General features: G+C 34.1%; 1 protein-coding gene across 4 annotated transcripts in view; it reads left to right on the top strand.

Moving 5' to 3' along the window:
* Positions 1-10,664: 10,664 nt before the first annotated feature.
* The window catches only part of LOC135076290 (delta-1-pyrroline-5-carboxylate synthase), a 36,059-nt gene continuing 25,097 nt past the window's right edge, over positions 10,665-21,626 (top strand). For 2 of the 4 annotated variants that reach the window (XM_063970773.1, XM_063970772.1), the window contains exon 1: positions 10,665-10,872. In XM_063970773.1, coding sequence (XP_063826843.1) covers positions 10,750-10,872 — 123 coding nt within the window. In that variant the 5' untranslated portion in view covers positions 10,665-10,749. Of the gene's footprint in view, positions 10,873-13,734; positions 14,256-21,626 lie in introns of those variants that run through there. The other 2 variants (XM_063970775.1, XM_063970774.1) reach the window with 2 other exon arrangements.

Raw genomic sequence — 21,626 nt, 5'->3', positions numbered from 1 at the left:
TTTGATCATTATTGCTTCACTGTTTTACTATTTTAAATATCCATAATATTACTATTAGCTTCTGATTAATCACCCTCATTCTGGTCCATCACTTTCCATTGTCCTAGTACTCTTTTTTTTTTTTTTTTTAATAGTTTTGAATGTATTTGAATATCTTCCTATACTTTTGTTAGTTATTGTGTGTAATGTCGCGATTCAAACTCAATTTATTTTCTCTAGTCATATTTTTAACACGCTTTTATTAGGTCGACTTGCAAGTATTTTAACGAACTATGTAATAAAGTCTAAGAATCTGAATTACACGCACTTCTGATTCTTGTATCATCATGAAAATTGGCAATTAAGTGTAAATTTATATGACAATATAATGATATGGTTCCATCGAGCTGATCCGATGATGGGACTAAAAAGTGGCTGATGGAACCTTGTATTGCCTTTTAGTAAACATATCGAGTTTGGGCTCATTAGATTCGTCTTAAGATATTCTGTTTATCTACAAGCGTGTTTTTTAGTTTTTTGAAACAATTATTTATGTAAACTTTATCCCCTGGTTTTAACTCGCATTTTTTTTTTTTTTTGCTTTTCTCTTCCTATCTTTATATACCTTACATTATGCCTTCATTTCCTTGTCCCTATGCTTGCCTCCACTGAGTCACTTGAGATGATAGCATAGATAATAATACATCATTATGCTACAGACACTACAACCCTTTCCTTGTTTTAAAGAAAATAATTATTTCATGGAATAATATTTTAAATAAAATAAAAATAATCCACTTTAAACAACCGTATTTAGTAATTAACGTTTTTTGCGATCTTATGCTATCAAAATCTAAAGGTAAGTTGAAAGTGGATAAAATATAGTTGGTAAATGTGTAATTATGCTGTATCACATTTTGTTACTTTGCAAAGTGCTAGGTCTGCTTGAATTATTCCTTTCAAGGCTGCACTTTACTTTAACCCATAAAACCTCAGTTTTAGCACCTATCTCTCTATGTGGGCACCAGGTTTGAACCAGGAACCCAATATTATTTCCAACTGCTATTATTTTTTAGTATAAAAATATATTACTGAGTAAGTGCTCGACCGCTCATACCACAGCACATTCTTTTCAGTCTGGCAACAACGGCGCTCACCATTTTTATCCCCAAAACGATGTTTTGTGGTCCCTTGTCATTGCACTGTACTAATACAGCGTACACTACAGGACCTTTAACAGTCATCATCAATATTTTATATTCAGGGTTGTAATAATTCCCATTGTGGACGTCATGGCTGATGTTGCCCTGGCTGGTAATTTATCACAAAAGCATGTTGTCGGCTAACTACCCACAGCTTCGTTAATATCGGTTATTAATACCCTACCCTACTTCTGTCGCAACAGCCCCTATAATGGCCTCGTGATCGTTGCCAAGTGAGGAATCCATTTTCCTACCTCGCTGACCAGGCCAATAAAACTTTGTAGTTCTGTGATGTTGGTCGGTGCTCCAAAATCATTATTAACTACAATATTTTTTCAGAGGCATGACTCCATGTTCGTGTTCAAGAAACTGAACTTTCGTATTAAGATATTCACAGTTTTCTTTTGACCGACAACATTATCTATAGTAATGCTCGTATGTGACAAGTGTAGAATCTCCATCCAGGGTTACCTACATGGAATATTGCAGGAGCACATGTAATTCCATACATCATCAGCATGTTTATGAATGAATAGTCCCTTTCGAGTTATGTATGAGCTCCAGGTGACTATTCAATCTCTCCTCTCTAACTTTAAACAGTGTCTGATTTATTTTGAGAAATTTTCTCACTTGATAGCTGAACTTTCTCTACTGATATTATATTATAATACATAATATAATATGCTTACATAATTATGTGCCTGGATGCCGGCGGCGCAGGACCGGTCTTTCTGGAAATCCTTGGGGAATGAACGAACGATATACTTACTTATCTGAATATCTCCCATTTCCATATAAATCTAGAGAAATGCCAACCAATGCGCTGATTTCGAAACCCAGTGTCGCGTTAGAAATTCATACACACAAAGTAATCAAAATAAAAACAATACTTCACGAAGAGTGTGTGTCATGCACAGAATGCACACATTGCATTCAGTACGATTATTCGTTGCCATAGTAATGTACGTACATAGCATACAGCACCACTACATACGTAGTCAATTATGATACGATGTGATAATTGTATTTTTTTTTTTTTTTAGTTTGATTGTGCTCATTATCCACTCATTGTGCTCAACGTCAGTACTCAACACAATATCAGTACTCATTGTGCGAATAATATTTTGTACTACGCAAGCAATATAAACTGTTTATTTATACATAAAACGTCAACTGCATGGCACATTGCTGTTGCGAGCAATGTGTTCTGTTTGGCATATTGCTGCGACACTGGCCACGCCCCCTTGTCACATCTCTCTTTAGTTTTTTGTGATCTGTGATAGGGACCATAGGTGAAACCCAATTGGATGGACTTTCAAGGCTTCTGTCACTCGCTAAAGGTCACGCGATAAGTAAATATCTATCGCTAGTCATGTGGTTTATTCGTCCAAGGTTGGAACACACAAGTGACAGAAGAAGAGGACGCCTGAGAAGTCGCGCGGCATGCTCCTTACTACGTATTGTCTCTTTTAAATAGGTATACATAAGCGTTTTAACAATTATGTATTAATATCAATATTATTTGTATCTCAGAAAGTGACACTTACTAATGATCTGCTTTAACCTCCTTTGCCAGATATACTTATATCTTTTTTTTTTTTTTTTTTACTAATATTTTGTCTGTTACTTGTTAGGTAAGTTAACTTTACTGAACACACGTCGGGAGTATTTATTTCGTGAGAAACAAATATTACCTCAGACAGGAGCAAACTTGCAATGTTTAAAAGTCGTTATAAGCGCATAGACGCTATTCGAACTTAACATCGTAACACTTGTTCCGCCTGTTTTTTTTTCTTTTTACTATCCCACGTTTTTTATTGCCGCAGTAATTCTGCCAATGTCAATTAGTCTGCTTCAGTACCACCTCTGTTAAAAGTCACAGTTGCGTTGAAAATATAACTGAAACGGAGACTGTCTACCCGTCACAATCGAACTCTTCCAAAGAATAAGATGCGATCACCCGTTTTCTCAAACATTACTATGACGTCCCACAGTGCGCGTGGACGCACAGGGTGACACATGAACGAACCAATTACAGAGCTTTATTAGATTTGCATTTACTTTATTGCATTAGATTTGCTGCTTAACTTAAGCAGCATCGTTTGTGAATACGGGCGTAAGTCTACTTAGCCGTACTTACTCTTGACAAAAATGATTTTTCCATGGTAGGTACACTGATACAACTAAAAATTGCAATCAAGTCCTATCTACCCACTTTATGATGTCTTCGCAATTAAATGCCTCACATCACAATTTAATATGTCATTGCACTGGAATGCACCATCGCAATTTAATGCGTCACAGCAATTTAATGCGTCATTGCAATTTAATGCCTCAATGCAACTTAATGCGTCATCGCAATTTAATGCGTCATAGCAATTTAATGCCTCATTGCAATTTAATGCTTCATTGCAATTTAATGCCTAATCGCAATTTAATATTCCATTGGCTGATTTCATCATCACTAAACCTTGTTTGGATAGTGTAGATTTTACTTGTTCTTTTTTTTTTTAAATAGAATAGGTATATTTACATTATATTATATTGACTGAACAATATTATTTACTTCAGTATTCAACAGATTTTATTGTACAATTATACAATATTCAGTATATAACTGCTCTTTAGTAACTATTTCAATTTCAGTATTTATCTACTCTATTGTAACAATTTAATGTTCAGCATATACTGCTGTTAACAATTTAATGGTCAGCATTATTATTTTACTGCTGATAACAATTTAATGTTCAACATTATAATGCTCTTATGTGACAATTTAATGTTCAGCATATACTGTTGCTGACAATTTAATATTCAGCATATACTGGTGCTGACAATTTAATGTTCAGTTTATAACAGCTGTTAACAATTTAATGTCCAGCATATACTGCTGCTAACAATTTAATGTTCAGTTTATAACTACTGATAACAATTTAATGTCCAGCATATAGGTACTGCTGCTAACAATTTAATGTTCAGTTTATAACTGCTGTTAACAATTTAATGTCCAGCATATACTGCTGCTATCAATTTAATGTTCAGTTTATAACTGCTATTAACAATTTAATGTCCAGCATATACTGCTTCTATCAATTTAATGTCCAGCATATTCTGCTGCTAACAATTTAATGTTCAGTTTATTACTGCTGTTAACAATTTAATGTCCAGCATATATTGCTGCTATCAATTTAATGTTCAGTTTATAACTGCTATTAACAATTTAATGTCCAGCATATACTGCTTCTATCAATTTAATGTCCAGCATATTCTGCTGCTCACAATTTAATGTTCAGTTTATAACTGCTTAATAATTTAATGTCCAGCATATTATACTGCTGCTAACAATTTAATGTTCAGCATATTTTGCTGCTAACAATTTAGTGTGCAGCATATACTGCTGATAACAATTTAATGTTGCATTTATAACTGCCCTAATATTTTAACAATTTAATGTTCAGGATATAACTGTTCTCATGTGACAATTTAATGTCCAGTTAACACTTTGTTGGACTGTACAATTTAAGAATTACTTCCCAAATGACACTACTTATTCATATACATTGCCTTTGGGAGCAGTTTCAATGTTAAACGAATCAAAACTATGACGTCTGTAAGCGTTCTGTCATATCATCCTTTACTACCTGAACGCTCGTGAACGTTACTCTCCATTATTGTGTTAAATTTAATATTTGCTGTTATGTAACAATTTTATGTTTAGTACTGTTCTTATGTGTCCAGTATATAGCTGCTATGTTGCTTCTATAATTTGTGTGCATAGGTTGATGTGTGCGTAGGTTGGTGTTATAGTTTATAAACGTTTCAAAAATAAATGTAAATGTATAATCCTTGCGAATTATTTATTTTGCTATTTCAATTTATTTTATTATGTGATGAGGTAACGACATTTGGCCGTTAGTAAGCACCTTTAGATAGGTAATGGTATTGTGAACATAATCGTTTACATGTTGTAAACTCAAAGTGCCAACAGACAAATATTCGTATGTTTATTTTAAATATTGATCAAGATAATAATCAATAACAGTGAAACGAGTTTTATTTCAAATAAATATTTCCATTAATTCATTTCTCGATTAAAGTAAATAGATAGTACTAACACCTGGGTTATAATTGTACACCTACGCTTATGGTAAGTCTATAAATAAATTGCCATAACACTACGATTTATTTTTAATAGTGACTATAGTCACCATACGCCATCGAGCGGAAAAGGTAATTTATTTTATATTAAAATATCACCAACATGTTTATACTAATCTAGATTTGTACAACAATTAGTAATCAAATAATTCATTTCCCTGGCATTAACCAATTTTAAGCATAGAAGAAATGGGTACTGCTAATTTGGTTTGAGTGTATTGCATCAAACATTTTAATTCAATCAATAATTTAAAAATAAATACCATTATTGGATAGTGATCGATCACAGCAGCATTCCTCTAGTTAATTACGTTGCATGTATCTGCTGTATTTTACGTAATTGTATTACTGGATAGGTAATTAAACTTCTGCTGATAATTTGATTGTTAAATAATAGATATTTACCTAGCCCATAACATATTTTATGACTATGTCATAAATTCCTGTCATATTTCTATGCGCAGACCAGATTTACTTTCAGTATAAAATAAATGATTTTAATATTTTACTGATTATTACTTTTCCGCTTATTTTCGTGAGTGTGTTATATGTATAGTCACTTCTTAATGTAGGTACAATGTTACTAACGTAAAATATTAAGAATCGTTTTACTGCAAAACACACCCACAACAAAAAGTATTTTCGTTATTTCTGATCGATAAAATAATTTTAAAAATACCATCACTTATCTTTATTATTACAACGGGAATATCACTCTTCACACATTTACACTTTGGTGGCTGAGAAAATATAAAGTAAACACTTCATATTTAAGCACAATCTAAATAGATACTTTGTTTGAAATTAATAATGTTCCGTGAATTAATTTATAGCTTTGACTTATACATGTACCTACTCACTTCTTTTTTTTTTTTTTTAATGCACTCCTTTTTAATCCTCGTCGCCATTGTATTGTACACCTTTATCTCCGCCATTAGATTATTATTTGGCTCGCCTACGCACACAGCACGACCTGCCCGCACCACGGTCGGACGCCGAATGCCCCCACCGCCGACTAGGCTGTGACGTATGCGCTCGAGACAAATGTCTATACACTACAATACGCAAAGGCTTCCTCATACTGCTTGTTTGACCCGTTAAGTTCGCTATCTAACTCCCAATGTAGAGCGTCAATAACGCCCCAACGGGTGTTGAGAATGCGTAGTAGATCCTCAAACTCCCACTTTTCTGTTATTGATGCTATGTTTATTTTGTTTATAGTTCGTTGAAGTGCTTTAAAATTGCTCTGCTGTTTCTTTAACACCTCTTCTGTTCTACTTGATGCAGAAGAGGATGTTTTGGTAGCGGTTTTGAGACTGATGTGTGACTCACTCGGATCAGGAGCCACAAGTGTTGGAGGTTTTAATAATGGTGTCTCAGGTCGAGAGACGACAGGAGACTCTTTTGATGTCTGATAGTTCTGGATTCCAGCTCTAATGATATCGAATCTCTCTTTTTCTTGTACATACTCTTGATCTATTTGATTTCTACTTGATTCATCTAAATCTAGCTGTGATAACATTCTGTAGTTTTTGTCATACTCGAACCAATAACTGTCCAGAGTATCCAATCTACGCTTGATATATCCTGCATTTTTTCTATCTGACCCGTCTTTTTTGAAATTGGAATACACGTTTTCAATAGCTGATGATAGTTGTTGTAGAGTAGTAAGAATATCGCTGATGGAAGACATTGTTGGTCGATAGATGTAAGTAAAAAGGACTGATCTTACTTGGATTGAAGATACTGCCCGTTGTTTTTGGTATGCCGATGCTGATGCGGCTGGTGTGGCAGTGGAGATGCTGATGCTCCTCCTGCCGTTGTAGCTATGCGGACGCTGCTTGTTACGTCACGCACGGCCGTTGATCGCCTCGGGACGCCGAAATTTGATTGCCGGGTACCGAGTAGGCTGTGCTTGATTGCACAGTATTGATGGTGTTGATCTGCTGCACACTTGATAGCGCAGTGATGAAGTTTTGGACACGTGATAGGCCGCACACGGAAACTCACTGACACGTATTCAAGTCACTGAAGAACGCGTTAGAGGTCCCGCCACGGTTGCTCGAAGGACCAATGTACGGGGTTGCCGTATATATGATTTGATAGGGTTGATTTGGAATGATAGAAGTGTTTGTGAGGTAAAAATAACTTGTATTCTAAACTGTTACGCTAGATATGGATTTTGATGGTAAGGTGAGAACGCGCGACTTAATGGTATGATGTATGCGAACGAACTGAAGTGATTTGTACAAAAAGTAATTGACGCGTATTTACAAAGTAGGTCAAAATATTGATGATGCGGCGTAATGTACGTGCTCGCCCGTACAGTGCTAAACTAAATAGTTTACGTTTTTTAGATAAGTAGGTCATCTAAATTGCAAGTTTCAAGTGGTCCAAACGGTTTTCAAACGTTTTGCAGAACCCTACGAATGAACAGACGCCCTCCCACCTCATTACAGGTAGGTATAATGCTCGTCTGAGCTAAGCTGCCGCATCCGAATATGTTTTCAGCTTTGGTCTTATTACCGGACGGTATATCTAACAAGTACAGTCGACGGCACATCACACTAAAATTTGTAGGAAAATAGCACCTATTTCAACGAAATAAAAGGCTATACTGTTTAGCTTGTCTGTACGAACCTCGACAGAGTGTTATGGTCGGTTATTGTGTTCCTTCCCGATTGTAGCTAATCCGGGACATTGTCAGGAACTGTATTTAGGATGCTGATTGTATGTGAATTTGATCCCGGGATCCCCTTTATTATTTAGCACTGGAGCGGTTTGATCCGGGTTCCCCTTTAACATTCTTGTGCTTCGGGAAACGGCAAACTTCGGGTTTAAATTTAACAAATCTGGAGATTTCCGAGATAATTAAAAGGTTGAGATTTATAGATAATTAATGATTAATTATACACACCACGTAAAACTGACTAATTAAAAGAAACACAAAGTTGTAATGAAACAATTTAGGCGGCTTTATCGCTAGGAAACGATTTCTTCCAGACGCCCATAGAGGCAGATGTTGACAGTCAGGTAAGTTTGAATATTGTTAGGTGACTTTTCAGGCAAGACTTAATTTTCTAGTACAAATATTATTTATAAATATTAATTTCTGTAGAATGTGTACCAGTTTTAATAAGTAATTCAATAAATAAGCATGAAAATAAATAGTTAATGGAATTAGGTATAGATACTTATTTTACTTGCTATCTATTACAAATTAATTTCGAAATCAATCGTCCGTCACCTGATAGGCCGATATCGAGTCAATTGCCCGTCTGATTGCTTCTAATGCAACTCCATCTAACTGTTGATAGACCGAGAATACTCTATGAAGGTGATGCGTCAAAGATTAAATATGAAACAAATATTTTTTGGCATATTATACCTACGTACGTAAGTAGGTAATGTCTTGAGTGCCTGCCGTCATGTTTCTATTTCAAACAATTGTCTTATCCCCGAGTGATCTGGAAGAAATCGCTTCCTAAAGATAAGACCGCATTTTTAACTGGTATTTCTAGTTATTTTGGGTATATACTTCTATCTAAGTTATAAAAAACGTTGAGGGCTAGGAGCCAGATGCAATAAACTGCCACATACTCAATGTTTATTAACTTAAAACTTAATTACATTTGCCTGCTAGTAGCAAGCAAAAGTAATTACTGGTAACTCGTGCATCGTGAAGTCATTAATCTTCTACACAAAATACATTACGTCATCTCTCTTTCAGTTAAAAATAGCAAACTTAAAAACGACATATTTTACGTATGCTGTTCAGAGAAAATACTCCTAAGAAAAAAGTTTCGATATATTGGGACACTAGAGTTTACATGTAAATGTAAAGGTATTTTTAATTTTAAGTTAAGTCACTGACTAACTCATATTTTAAGTATATTGTTACTACTAACACAACACAGTATGGCTCACAACGGTCTGAAATAAACTTTTTCTTATTATTATAAAGTATTATCTCGAATAAGTAACCGATAATTAGTTTTATAAGTAAGAGTGCATTCTGCGGTTATAATCTTTGCCCTGTTAATAAAACTGCGTTTATATGCAGTGCAAGTATGCAGTTGTGTACGTGACTAGCTAATTGACACTATTTGCGTTTGTTTCCTAGTTTTAACATTTCAGTTGTTATGTGTTGTATAATTTACCTAGTTTAAAATGTGGTTATATTAGTCACTTATAGTTTGCTCAGTTAGTAACGTTAATTTTGCAAACCTATGTAGAGATTCGTAATGAGCTGAGAGGCAGTCAATAAATTGAATCCTATTTTTCGTATTTTTTTTGCAATAAAAAGCAAATATTTACAGCAATGATGTTTTCACCGTTCCTTTCTATTTAGAGTATGTTCGGTGACGTCATTACCTTTGCTTCTCGAGGTGTGCTTAGGTTGCAAAATTCTATATGCATCCATTTTGATTGGTCTTTGATAAAACAAATCCCTGTGTAACCCTGAAAACATAGGATATATTTGAATCTCGAATTTCAGTTCAATAATGTCCGTAAGTTCAATAGATAACGAATTCTAGCAATTTAATGAGTATGTTATGAATTAAACACAGCGATGAATATAGGTATTATACATGTTATATTACAGTCAATTAATTATGTGGCTAGGTACAGGGTGATGTGTTGTTAGAACAGTTTTATTACCAAGTAATAATGTCAGTCTTTATAATGGTTAATAATTTATGCGACCGGTTTTGCAGCCAGTATTCTAAAATTTAAATTAAAACATTTTTTAAAAGAAAAGTACGTTTTAAAATATACCATTAAACAAAGCTCTTAACCTTAACTCAATTTAAACCCAACTCTAGAACTAAGCTTTGTTGACTTCAGTAGGATCTGCACTTGTTTTCGTATTATGAACAGATTACTAAGATAATTAACAGCTTTTAAGAATTATTATTATGCTTTTTGAGGATTACCTAGGCTAATTAGTGTTATTTTATTTGTCTTGTAGGCCTAAGATGCGCGCCGCGATAAGCGGTTATCACGCCATTTTATCGATTTTACCCATACATTTTGACGTCGATAAAAGTTATCACGCCGCGCATCTTAGGCCTACTGGTCTCAATTTACCTAGATATTTAGTATTGTAATTCTTCTGTGCTTTTTAACAGTACAAATGGGGACCTACAAATTATGCTTTTCGACTCGGCTCTGCCGAACGCAAATCTTGTTTATAAATAAGTACTTAGGTACCTAACTACTATTACTAGGTTTTATTAATCACCTTGTATTCGATAGATACTTTATCAAATAGCGCGTCATGCAACAACATATAGCGATGTTCCATAAACATTATATCGCAGTTTATTGTGTGATACCGACTTAGAATACTGTGTAACAAATAATGAGAATTCATTTGTTTTGCTAATAAATATTTAGTTAAAAAACAATGGGTTACAACTCGTTGCTTCGTTGTTTGAAATCGAGTGAAGTGAAGAACCGGCTTTTTGGGAGTGTGTTGAATAAATATAATGTGGCAAGAAACTTCACGGTCACAGTTTATGACCGAAGTGTAAGTACCTAGTTATACATAATTTATTTTAGTTACATAATAACTATTGAACTTCGAATGTCAAAGAGTGCATGCATATGAATGGTCTAAGTACACACAAGCTGATAGTGTATTTTTTATGGCATTTTACACTGCGCCTCAACTAGTCCCAAATTAAGTAAAGCTTGTAGGTAAAAACTATGTAGCCCATGGTAGGTATTACTAGATTGAATATGAAGTTCCTATTCTTAATGCTTTGAAAGAAGGTCTACAAAGTATCCTTTGAAATAATAATATTTTTCTAAACATTGTCTAGATTCTAGAGGTAGAGAAACTCAAAAGAACCTCCTGAAGAAAGTTGAATGAACGAACTCACCTGAATGAAAATAAAATTTTTCAATTACTACAAATAAAAAAGCAAACAAAACACAGGGAAATATAAAAAGAAGAATAGGTAACAAAGTAGTTTTTCTCGTCATGAATCTGTTAAGAAAAATACACTGGACTGTAATGAAAATGGGTCGGTTATAATAACTTGACGTAGTTTTGTGAAATAAAGACTAGTAAATGAATTGTTAGCTTTTTATTTTCATCATCATCATCATCATCTCAGCCATAGAACGTCCACTGCTGAACAAAGGGCTCTCCCAATGCTTTCCATGCTGCCCGGTTGGTAGCGGCCTGCGTCCAGCGCCTTCCTGCTACCTTTATGATATCGCGGTCCACCTTGTGGGTGGACGTCCCACGCTGCGTTTACCGGTACGCGGCCTCCACTCCAGAATCTTGCTGCCCCATAAATGAATGTAAAATAAATTAAAATGCGTAGTTTTGCTTTCATAAAGCAAGCTCGGATACTTTTAAAGATATAGAAGAGTTTCTATCCTATCCTTTTTCTTTGTGGTCCAGTGTATTAGTCGGATAAGTCGATGTTATAATTGTTATATTTTTAACGAATTAATTATGTTTGTAGGTTTGCGATAATGTTGTTTAGGCTTGAACACGGAACAGAACGACAATGGACTTTACCTCGAACTTTGCCATTGTAGATAAAGACGTATCCACATCATTGATATGTATCGTGTCGTTTTGATACAATTTCTGTTCAGCTATTTTTAGCAAGCTAATTCAGGTATTCATTAAAATCGAAAAGCTTTTTGATTCTATGTTTTTATCTTTCATACTTACCTATTTATTATTCAGTGACATCTACAATCTACCTACCAGATGACTGTACCTACCTAACAGCGTAATGTTTAGATAGGTTTCAAAAATTAAGATAGATATTATGTTTAACCTAACATAATATCTATCTTAATTTTTAAACTTATGCCTACCTACAAGTATATTTAATTTTCAAAATCAGCTGTTCAATACCTGTAATTTTTTATGCATAACAAGGCAGGTATTTGATCACAATCGCACCTGGGTGTTAAGTGGGATGCAGTATATTATTTTTTTAAAGAGAGCAAAAGTTTATCGGATATGTTATTCGCAATACTAGCTATAGTTTCATTGGTTTATAAGTTTGTTCGTTTATCTTTTTTATTACTTTGACTTTGAAATTTATATTTTAGGTCAATGATTAGTTGACATTAGAGTCAAAATATTAATCTCGAAATACGTGATGTTTATTTTACAGTTAATTATTATACCTAAAGCACACGTAAGAAAGTTATTTTAACTAAAATAAGTAACACAATATCTAATAGATATTAATACGCTTGTGGTACGGTATTAATGATAACGACGAAGAGAAGTTTCGTGTTAACTCAGAATAATGGTGTATTACATTTTGATTTTGCCGTAAAATATTATTTTACGTCTAAAAAGTTTTAAAGAACGACCACAGTCTACATTGACTATATGCAATAAAGATATTGAATTGAATTAAAGAGATTGAGAGAGGATTACGAATTTTACCACAGTACTACTTAAAAGTAACCTACCTAAATCCACAAGTCTCTACATAAATAGTACACTAAACATTAATTTCTTTTATTATTTTCCCGAAGATCAGTGGAGGATTTTAACTCCATATATCGTTTTAAAGTACAATGCACTTTGGTACTAAATTGGTACATAATACATAGTGTATCAATAACTCATTATTACCTTTATATCATTAGCGATAAGGATCAAAGTATTAATCAACTGTTACTACTAACCTGTACAAGGTGATTATGTGGTAATCGTATATCTTTGAGAGATAGGATTATAATAATACTGTTTATAAAATAAAATAATAATCCTCAATCGATACTTCACTTTAGGTAATTTTGCTGTTGATAAGGATAATGGTTACCAACAACAGTCTAAAAGAGTAATGACGTCATAGATTCTACCGTACGTAATGAAGCCCTACCTATTTTTTCTTGCAGGGATTAAAAATCATATTCTAATTTCTTGAGAAGTTTATCCGAATGATACCCAGGTTTACATATTATAGAATAATTATGTTATCAGATTAACTTATTTTCTCTCTATTAAATTCTTGATTAATTAAAAAAAGCTAAATAATAAGCGGGAGTTACTGAAATCAGCGCTAGTACCTGGGATTTTCTTGGGAAGTCCTTGTCAACACGAGCCACTTCCAAATGAGTTACTTGATCTGTATCGTGTTTAATTAGTTATTAAGTATGTATTCTTTAAGAGTACGTATCTGCTAATTATTGTATCAAACGTAGATAATGATTTCAATTTACAAGTATTTTCTATAGATTCTCAAGTTATCAGTCAGGTTAGACCTAGAATTTACATACTGCACCTTGTTTGTTGTGCAGGCAAGTAATATAATGTGCATACAGATCAAGGTTCGTTTGTTGGCCACTAATAAAGCAGCTGCATCGTGCATCGCGCATCAAATGTCATTTGATCTCATTTAAAATTGCATCATCGAGTCAATTCTGAAGAAACGCCATCAAAATTTTGCCACGTGCCAAAAGGACACCGACCCCACTTCCGTCTTAAATTCTATCTCTATAATTTGTCAAAGGAATCTAAGAAACTCGATTCAAACTTTTAATTAATCGCCTGGAACAATTTTAATTTGGCATTATTACAATGTTTGAGAGGACCAAGGAAAAAGCATACAAATGAACGCTAATTAAATGAAATAAGCGAGCGGTCATTAACGGGTGTATAAACAATCGAATTATGTTTCTCTAAATTAGCTGACTGATAAAATATGTGCTCGTTTATTTGAACTGTTATCTTCATAGTGAATGTACTGCTCCATCGCATAACTTGTGAACTTGTGATGCGTTGATTACGTATTTTTGGAGTTAAAAAAAGTTGTCAAAATGTTACACCTGTGTCGTGTTGTGAAAAATGTTAGTGGAAAGAGATTCTACACGGTCGTCGGATCGGACAAATTGCCTCCAATTAATCCAAAGTTCGTTCAAGAGGTAAGATTATTTAAAAATGAAATATTTCGGTTGATATCGCGGAATAAATGTGCTTTATCGTGTTTATTATTTTTTTGTATTTAGATTGAGAGAAAATACAACTTCAGGTTTAATTTCAAGAGTATAGAATTCAGCTTTTTTCATGTAGGAATTAAGAGCTTTATACCGAGACTACCTACTCGTATTAACATAAAATAATAATGGTAAGATAAATTTTACTTGTATAAATTGTACCTACTTGTTGGTCGGCCTAAATAAATAAAATAAAAATAAATAATTTTACTATGTATGTACCGATCTACTGTAGGTATGCACTTTGTACTTACATTATTTATTAATTGAGGTCATGATCTGTGAATAATCTTTTTCTGGAAGATGTTTTGTTTTGTCTAAGAGTAGGTAGGTACTTACATCGTAAGTCGGTATCGGTGGCCTTCGACCCTTCTACAATCTGTAGCACCATGAACTGATCTTTATTATGTATATTTTTCATAAATACGAATTCATTAGGTACAAGCTAAGAGAGTTAAATAGAGACAGAAATTATGTTTTTTATTAATTGAAGTACTGACCACACCCGATATTTTTAGCCGAAAGCTGCCAGTGCCAGATTTTATTTTAATTGAAATAGCCTCGCCCAAATAATATCACGTACGGGAAAACCTGAATATTTTTAACGAAACCATCCAATTACCTACAGTCTTTTTTATATCTTTTTTTGGCCACGGGATTTATTTCGGGAAATGTGATACAGATGATGCCCAAATAAATTGTTTTATAAGTAGGTACTGATGTTCAGTACGGCTAGCACGAAAAACTTTCGAGTTTGAATCGTTTGCGTATTCGAATAGCCACTAAAAGATTTAGTACGAAAACTACAACTGCGCCCTTGTGAACGTGTCGTAATATGAACCTTGTATGAGAAATGGTCGCACGAAACTTAAAATCAAAACTGTCACAATACATTAGCGTTAAATTCGAAGGTTGAGTATAGAGTTTTGTCGAATACGCAAACGATTCGAAGACGAAAGTTGTTCATGCTAGAGGTACAAAAATGTTAGTAGGTAACGGTAACCTCACTTTATTACTTTTTGAAATGAACATCCAGGTAATCTTCTTATGAGTTGAGATATGTAACAAGTAAATACAATAAAGTATTATTTTGTGTATATAGAGATATCGTTAACCATTGAACAAGTAGCCTTGTCTGCTGATAATGAAAAATAAACACACTTATTATGAAGTGGCTTATGTTTTTCATTAAAATTATGCTTAAAGGAATCTCTACTTGCTTTACATATTTTATGAAATCCATTTTATTGTAAATCTAGAGTCGCTGAACCCTTAGATTTAGATATTTTTTATCTAGATTTCCAGGGATTACAAAAGAGACAGTGAGAGTCAAATATTAATAAAACACTGAAATATTTTGGAGTTCTTAGAATAATAATTACGAGTACTTAATACATTTTCTATAGGTAAGTATTGAACTAGAATTTTCATGTAGCAACTTTCAAGATTTTTATGTTAATAAAGGTGGTTGATTTATGTTACTCCAGCGACACCACCTATGTTTTAAATATCAGCATTTAATAATAGAGCTATCGTAATCTTTGTAGCTCGATTATAACAGCAATAAAAGGAAATATCCCGTTTATCATGTCTGTAAATGAGTATAAATTACAGACGGACACATCAAACTACACAATGACTGTTATTAATTGTAATAAGTTTTATTTTGCATCAAAAATGTATAGTGCTGTCGACTGAACATTCGAGGATGAAAGCGAGAGCCTAATTTGTACAACAATAGATAGATCATCATTATCATCATCATCATCTCAGCCATAGGACGTCCACTGCTGAACATAGGCCTCCCCCAATGCTTTCCATGTTACCCGGTTGGTAGCGGCCTGCGTCCAGCGCTTTCCTGCTATCTTTATGATGTCGTCGGTCCATCTTGTGGTTGGACGTCCCACGCTGCGTTATCCGATACGCGGCCTCCACTCCAGAACCTTGCTGCCCCATCGGCCGTCAGTTCTGCGTACTATGTGCCCTGCCCATTGCCACTTCAGCTTGCTAATCCGTCGGGCTAGTTACACAATAAGTAGATAGATAGATCTAGAATTTATGTGACAAGGCTCTCTAAGATTTGGCCATCCATCAATCCTATACCCAAAGGTGACCGAGTGATGCTGATCGGTCCCATTACTCTTGGAATTCCTGTTGATATATTGCAATGGCTACTTGCTGTAAATAATAAGTCATTGAACAACATTAAAAGTAATGAAAGTAAGTACTATTTATTACTTCCTTCCATTTATACTTCTTCTTCATATTTCGTTGCTAATGCACTCTAATGTCAAATTTTTATTTGGTCGACTATGTGAATCATCTGAAAGGCAGGTTAATTCAAACCTAATTGGGATTTCTAATTAATTTGTTTACAACTCTACTACAAAACAAAATGGTATTTACTTACTATTCTTTTAATCCTCCCACGAGAAAGCACTATCCATTAGTGAGTGAGTAATTAATACAAACATCAGAGTAAATACTCCATTCTTTAAGATACAAGAGTAAAAACGCCATTCTTTCAATAGTTGAAGGGTCATTTGTCTCCCTGAACTAGGGTTGGCAATTCTTGTTGTTTAATCTCTGTTTAAAAATGTCAATCAGAGATTCAGGATTGCCAATGGCTTGTAAGTTAGGTCTGGTACATCCTAGCAAGGCAAGATATTATTGTGACTTTTACACATCCCTACACTTAAGTAAATACTAAGAACTGCGTGCCTGTTATACCTACTCATTGCTTATTTTTACTAGACATAAACGGTAGCTTCGCGCAGAAGCTAAGAAAAGAAATATTGCGAGTTAAAATTTTAAAATCACTGGTTACCTAAAATTCTCTCGGTTCGCCCATCAATCTAGGAATCTCTTGTGTATAACGATTTAATTGAATTTCCCAAGTTGGTAATTACCAACCCTACGTGGCCATCTAGATTTGTCCATCAATCTTTGTTTGCAGTAGAGTCTGCCGTTACTGTTTAGAGAGGACCTAGTTTTTTTTCTGATACGAGTTTCCAATACCTGGATTGTTTTCTAGTCTAGAGTCAGGTCATCAGGTGTTTATTTTACTGACTGATACCTATTGAAGGTATAAGGCACATTAGATTGGTTTTTTTTAAAAGGTTGCGAACTTGCGAATTCGTGGCGTAGATTTAACAGACGTCTAAGAGCTTGAATATAGTATTACTGACTGCAAGACGATGATAGTAAATTTATCATTTGCACAATCTGTCTAAGGTTCAGTTTTAGTGTTAATTTTGATGACGATGAGGATTTTGACTGATGTAGAGCCACTGTGCCTGTTATAGCCCTTTTTTTAGAACCTTTACGACCTCTAGAAACAGCTTAACGTAAAATCAGAAGCACAAACAACATGTTTTTTTGACTAAACAGTTCATCTGACTGCCTTAACAAAGTTGTGAATCAAATTGTGTGTTTTAACTTAGATTTATATCGAGAGAGTCCTCTTACGAAGCTTCATCGCCATTATACGTATTAGTTTACGTCCCATATTAGTTGTAGCTGGTTGTACCCGTCCTGCGGTCGGCCAAGGTTCGTATCAATTACTGTCGCATGCACCGGCCGCGTGGCACCTTATCGTGGTGACGTCACTGTTTCCTTGTTATTAGACCTAAATCCCGTATACAAGCTAAAGTATGTACCTACTTTAGATACCTGATGAAAAACACTATGCTTTTTGTTCATCAGGATCAGCTTCGTTCTCTTCTGACGGTTTTGAATCTACCAATACATATTACAATCATGAGGTCTTCAGTTTCCACTGTAGGATCATGCCCCTTTCTAATTTACCAGAAGAAAATGGTAGATTTTTTTTATTTTTTTTATTTTGCACTGCGCCGCTAGCCCCAAACTAAGCAAAGCTTGTACTATGGGTACTAGACAACGGATATAAACATACTTAAATACTTTTTTTTTTGTAAATACATACATATTATACATAGAAAACACCCAGACCCGTCACAGAAATTAAAATTCATCATTTCAATTTCTGCCCGGCCGGGAATCGAACCCGGGACCTCTCGGTATAGTAGTCCGTTCTGAACCACTACACCAAACGGCCAAAAAATTTGGAATCCTTACTGCTTTCGCTGGCCAGACGAGTTGGAAAGGCCTGATGTTTACATAATATGTATTTGACCCTTGTTCACCTATTACGAATTCCATGGGAAGATAAATAATAATATAATAATAATATCTTTTATTATGGCTAACTACTATGTGCACAAGCTTCTTATTATTTTACTGGTATTTTATTTTTGGCACAAAATCATTTCTTGTAAGTAAATAATAGTAAAGTTGTTATCAAAACAAATAGTGTAAGGATTTCCATTTAACAATTTACTCACTTTGTTATACGACAGACTGACAGAGTACAGAGGTATTACAGAGATTATTTCTGTTGCTACACTAAACTGTATACATATTTTGAGAATCACACTGAGTTTACTACATATTTTAATGATCTACGTAAGGAGATTTATCAACCTTATCTTTTAGCTTCTTCAACATTTAAATTTTTGTGTACTTTTTCTTGGATCTAACCCGTATCTACCTCTAAGACAAACCTTAAAATATTTTTACTAAATCTTCTCTATAAAAGATTAAGTACGTTTTTGAGACACAAAAAGTTTCTTATCCCATTAATAAATTACCGCCCACAAAAAGCAATTACAAAAGGACTTAAGTTGTTGACAAGAAATTTAAATTGTTCAAATATTTCCTGGCTTATCACCTTATCAACCTGTTCCAGAAATTCCAGGCCAATTTGGGCGAAGTGTTAAAACGGGTTTCCAATCTGGAGTCGATATCTTTTGTGGCCGAATAAATTTAGTGGAAATTACCTGTGGCTCTCGTTTGGAGAGAAAACGGCTTATTTTCGAAGGATTCGGTTCTGTAATAGTATGTAGGTACAGTGAACAGCATATTAGACTACACATTTATGTTGAAAAATCGCTCTTATTATAACTGGTTATGACCCCAGAGTGTAAAGCTTGATGTGTCGATGTAGACACACCTACAACTACATTACTGGAGTGAAAAATACTTTTGATGTTACAAATATCTGAAATTTGGCATGAAGGTAGATGTTTTGCAGGAGATTTTCTATGTTGTTTTCCTTTTAAATACAGACATTGTTTACAAATTCATGTTTTCTTTAATTTCATTGTCTTGCTGATGGTACTAAATCTCTTTATGTTAAAGAATAAATTCAATGGGACGAATCCAGAACGAAAAATGTTTTTTTTTTTAAATTCAATATTTCGTCCCAGTGGGACGAACTTGTTGTGGGACGAATCGCTGAACTAGCCAGACCTCATAGTATTAATATTTGTGAATACGGGCGTCTTTTCTTTATTTTACCTCTTTTCTGTTCTTATTGTATACCCTTTTATGTGCTCGTTTAAGTAAGCTTTGTGAGATACTCTTAGTAGGATTTATCTTTTTATATCATTTCTATCTTTTGCATATATCATATCTTAGGTATTGACAGGTCTTTTGTCATCTGAACAAAGCCTTAATAAAATACAGAGGATTTTGTTATCTTCCAGCGGTTGTTCCTATCATTATGATATATTCAGATTAAAGCGTCCGCGAAATACGCAGTTACTGCTACCATAAACTTTTGGCCACAATCAGCTTGTCTGACGGTTTATGTACTCGTATTAGGCCGTGCAAACACGAATTCACTAACAGCTAAGTTCATTTATTGTGTTTTTTGTGCATCTCACTGTCTTGTTCCACACGACGTCAGGAATTTTGCCGTTTGTTAGAAATGCGATATATTTTGTATTCTCAATTGAATATACCTAATTGAACTTGAGAAACTCAAATAGAGGCACAAGTTGCAATTAGATAGGTACTTAGATTTTCTTGTTATCATCATCAAGTTTGGAAAGGACTTGGCCTAAACTCAAATCAAATCCAATCAAATCAAATCAAATTCGTTTATTTGTGGAACATAGGTAAATAACATATTACAGGTGTTAAAAATTAAGTCGGTATCACTATGTTTGGCCCAAGGTCGGCGTACAAATTTACATAACATCATTGAGTCGTATTATCGTATTATTACTCGTGAACAATAGGTTAGGATGTAGATATTTTACATTATGTGCAGAAATAGCAAAATTCAGGTGGTCTTATAACTTAGAACACAATGTCATTTAGGTAACACAAGGTCAGTTTTTTGAAAAGAAAGAATTTGAAATCTTTATTGCAATCGTTGTAGTATGCCAACAGCCTTATGCCCAGATTGCTCCAGATTATTGTGGTGAAATAAACTAAAAATGAAAACTTTAGTACACGATAACAGAGATTCGTTGTCATAATTTAGTTAAAACGCTAACTTTGGCAACCACCATCTTGGAGAAATTTAGCGTTGTGGTACAGTCGACATCACATCAGAGTATACATTTTTGTTTAAAATTAGAACCTATTACAACAATATTAAGATGCCACAGTGTTAAGCTTGATGTGATCGACTATATAAATAAATTCGCAGATGTGATATAAACGGGATACTTCCTTTTATTGCTGTTATATTCGAGCTCTTTCTCAAGAATCGGTTTTCTTGATGTATTTCACGCTGTGTGTTTCAGATTATATACGAAGTATCAGTACACTGCCATCTTTTTGGGTTGCCAGATACTTTTATTAAAAGACTTACTCGTATACCTACTTACCTAAATTTATCTAAGGTTTTTAAAAAAAACATGAATACTTTTATTTTAGAAATGGAATTCTTTCAAAATCCTGAAATTGTGAAAATAGTATGTAGATGAAGACTTAGAGGTCTACAAAATCTTAACTGCCAGCCAGAAGTTTTAGAAAAAGCATTAGTTTTCTTTTGAGGTAGTAGGTACTTACTAATGTCAAAACTCTGTTTTTGATCAAAATAACATTATCGTTTTCCAGGTAGAAGACGCTTGACACTAAATACAGGTCTCTTGAAGGACCATGTTGATGTAAAAATATCAAAACTTGCAACGATTCTTAGTAAATACAGTTTATTAACCTGGCAAGAAACGTATTCGTAACTGTAAGCTATAAAATCGACAATTTATCGGCGTCGTTTATCGTTAACCTTAGGTTAACGCCAACATTCGTCAGAAGTAATAGAAACGCCAGAGATTTATAGAAACTCTATCCACTTCCGAAAAGTCACATGACCCGAATGTCGGAAAAGGCACAATGATTCGAAAAGTTTTTATCGAGCGGAATATATTGGTGATAAGGAGTATGTTATCCCTTTTAATATCTAAGATCAATTATATTTTGTTA

Source organism: Ostrinia nubilalis, chromosome 11 (assembly GCF_963855985.1).
Source record: "Ostrinia nubilalis chromosome 11, ilOstNubi1.1, whole genome shotgun sequence".
Lineage (NCBI taxonomy): Eukaryota > Metazoa > Arthropoda > Insecta > Lepidoptera > Crambidae > Ostrinia > Ostrinia nubilalis.
Note: the sequence above shows the minus strand (reverse complement) of the source record. Positions and strands in the feature narration are given on the sequence as shown.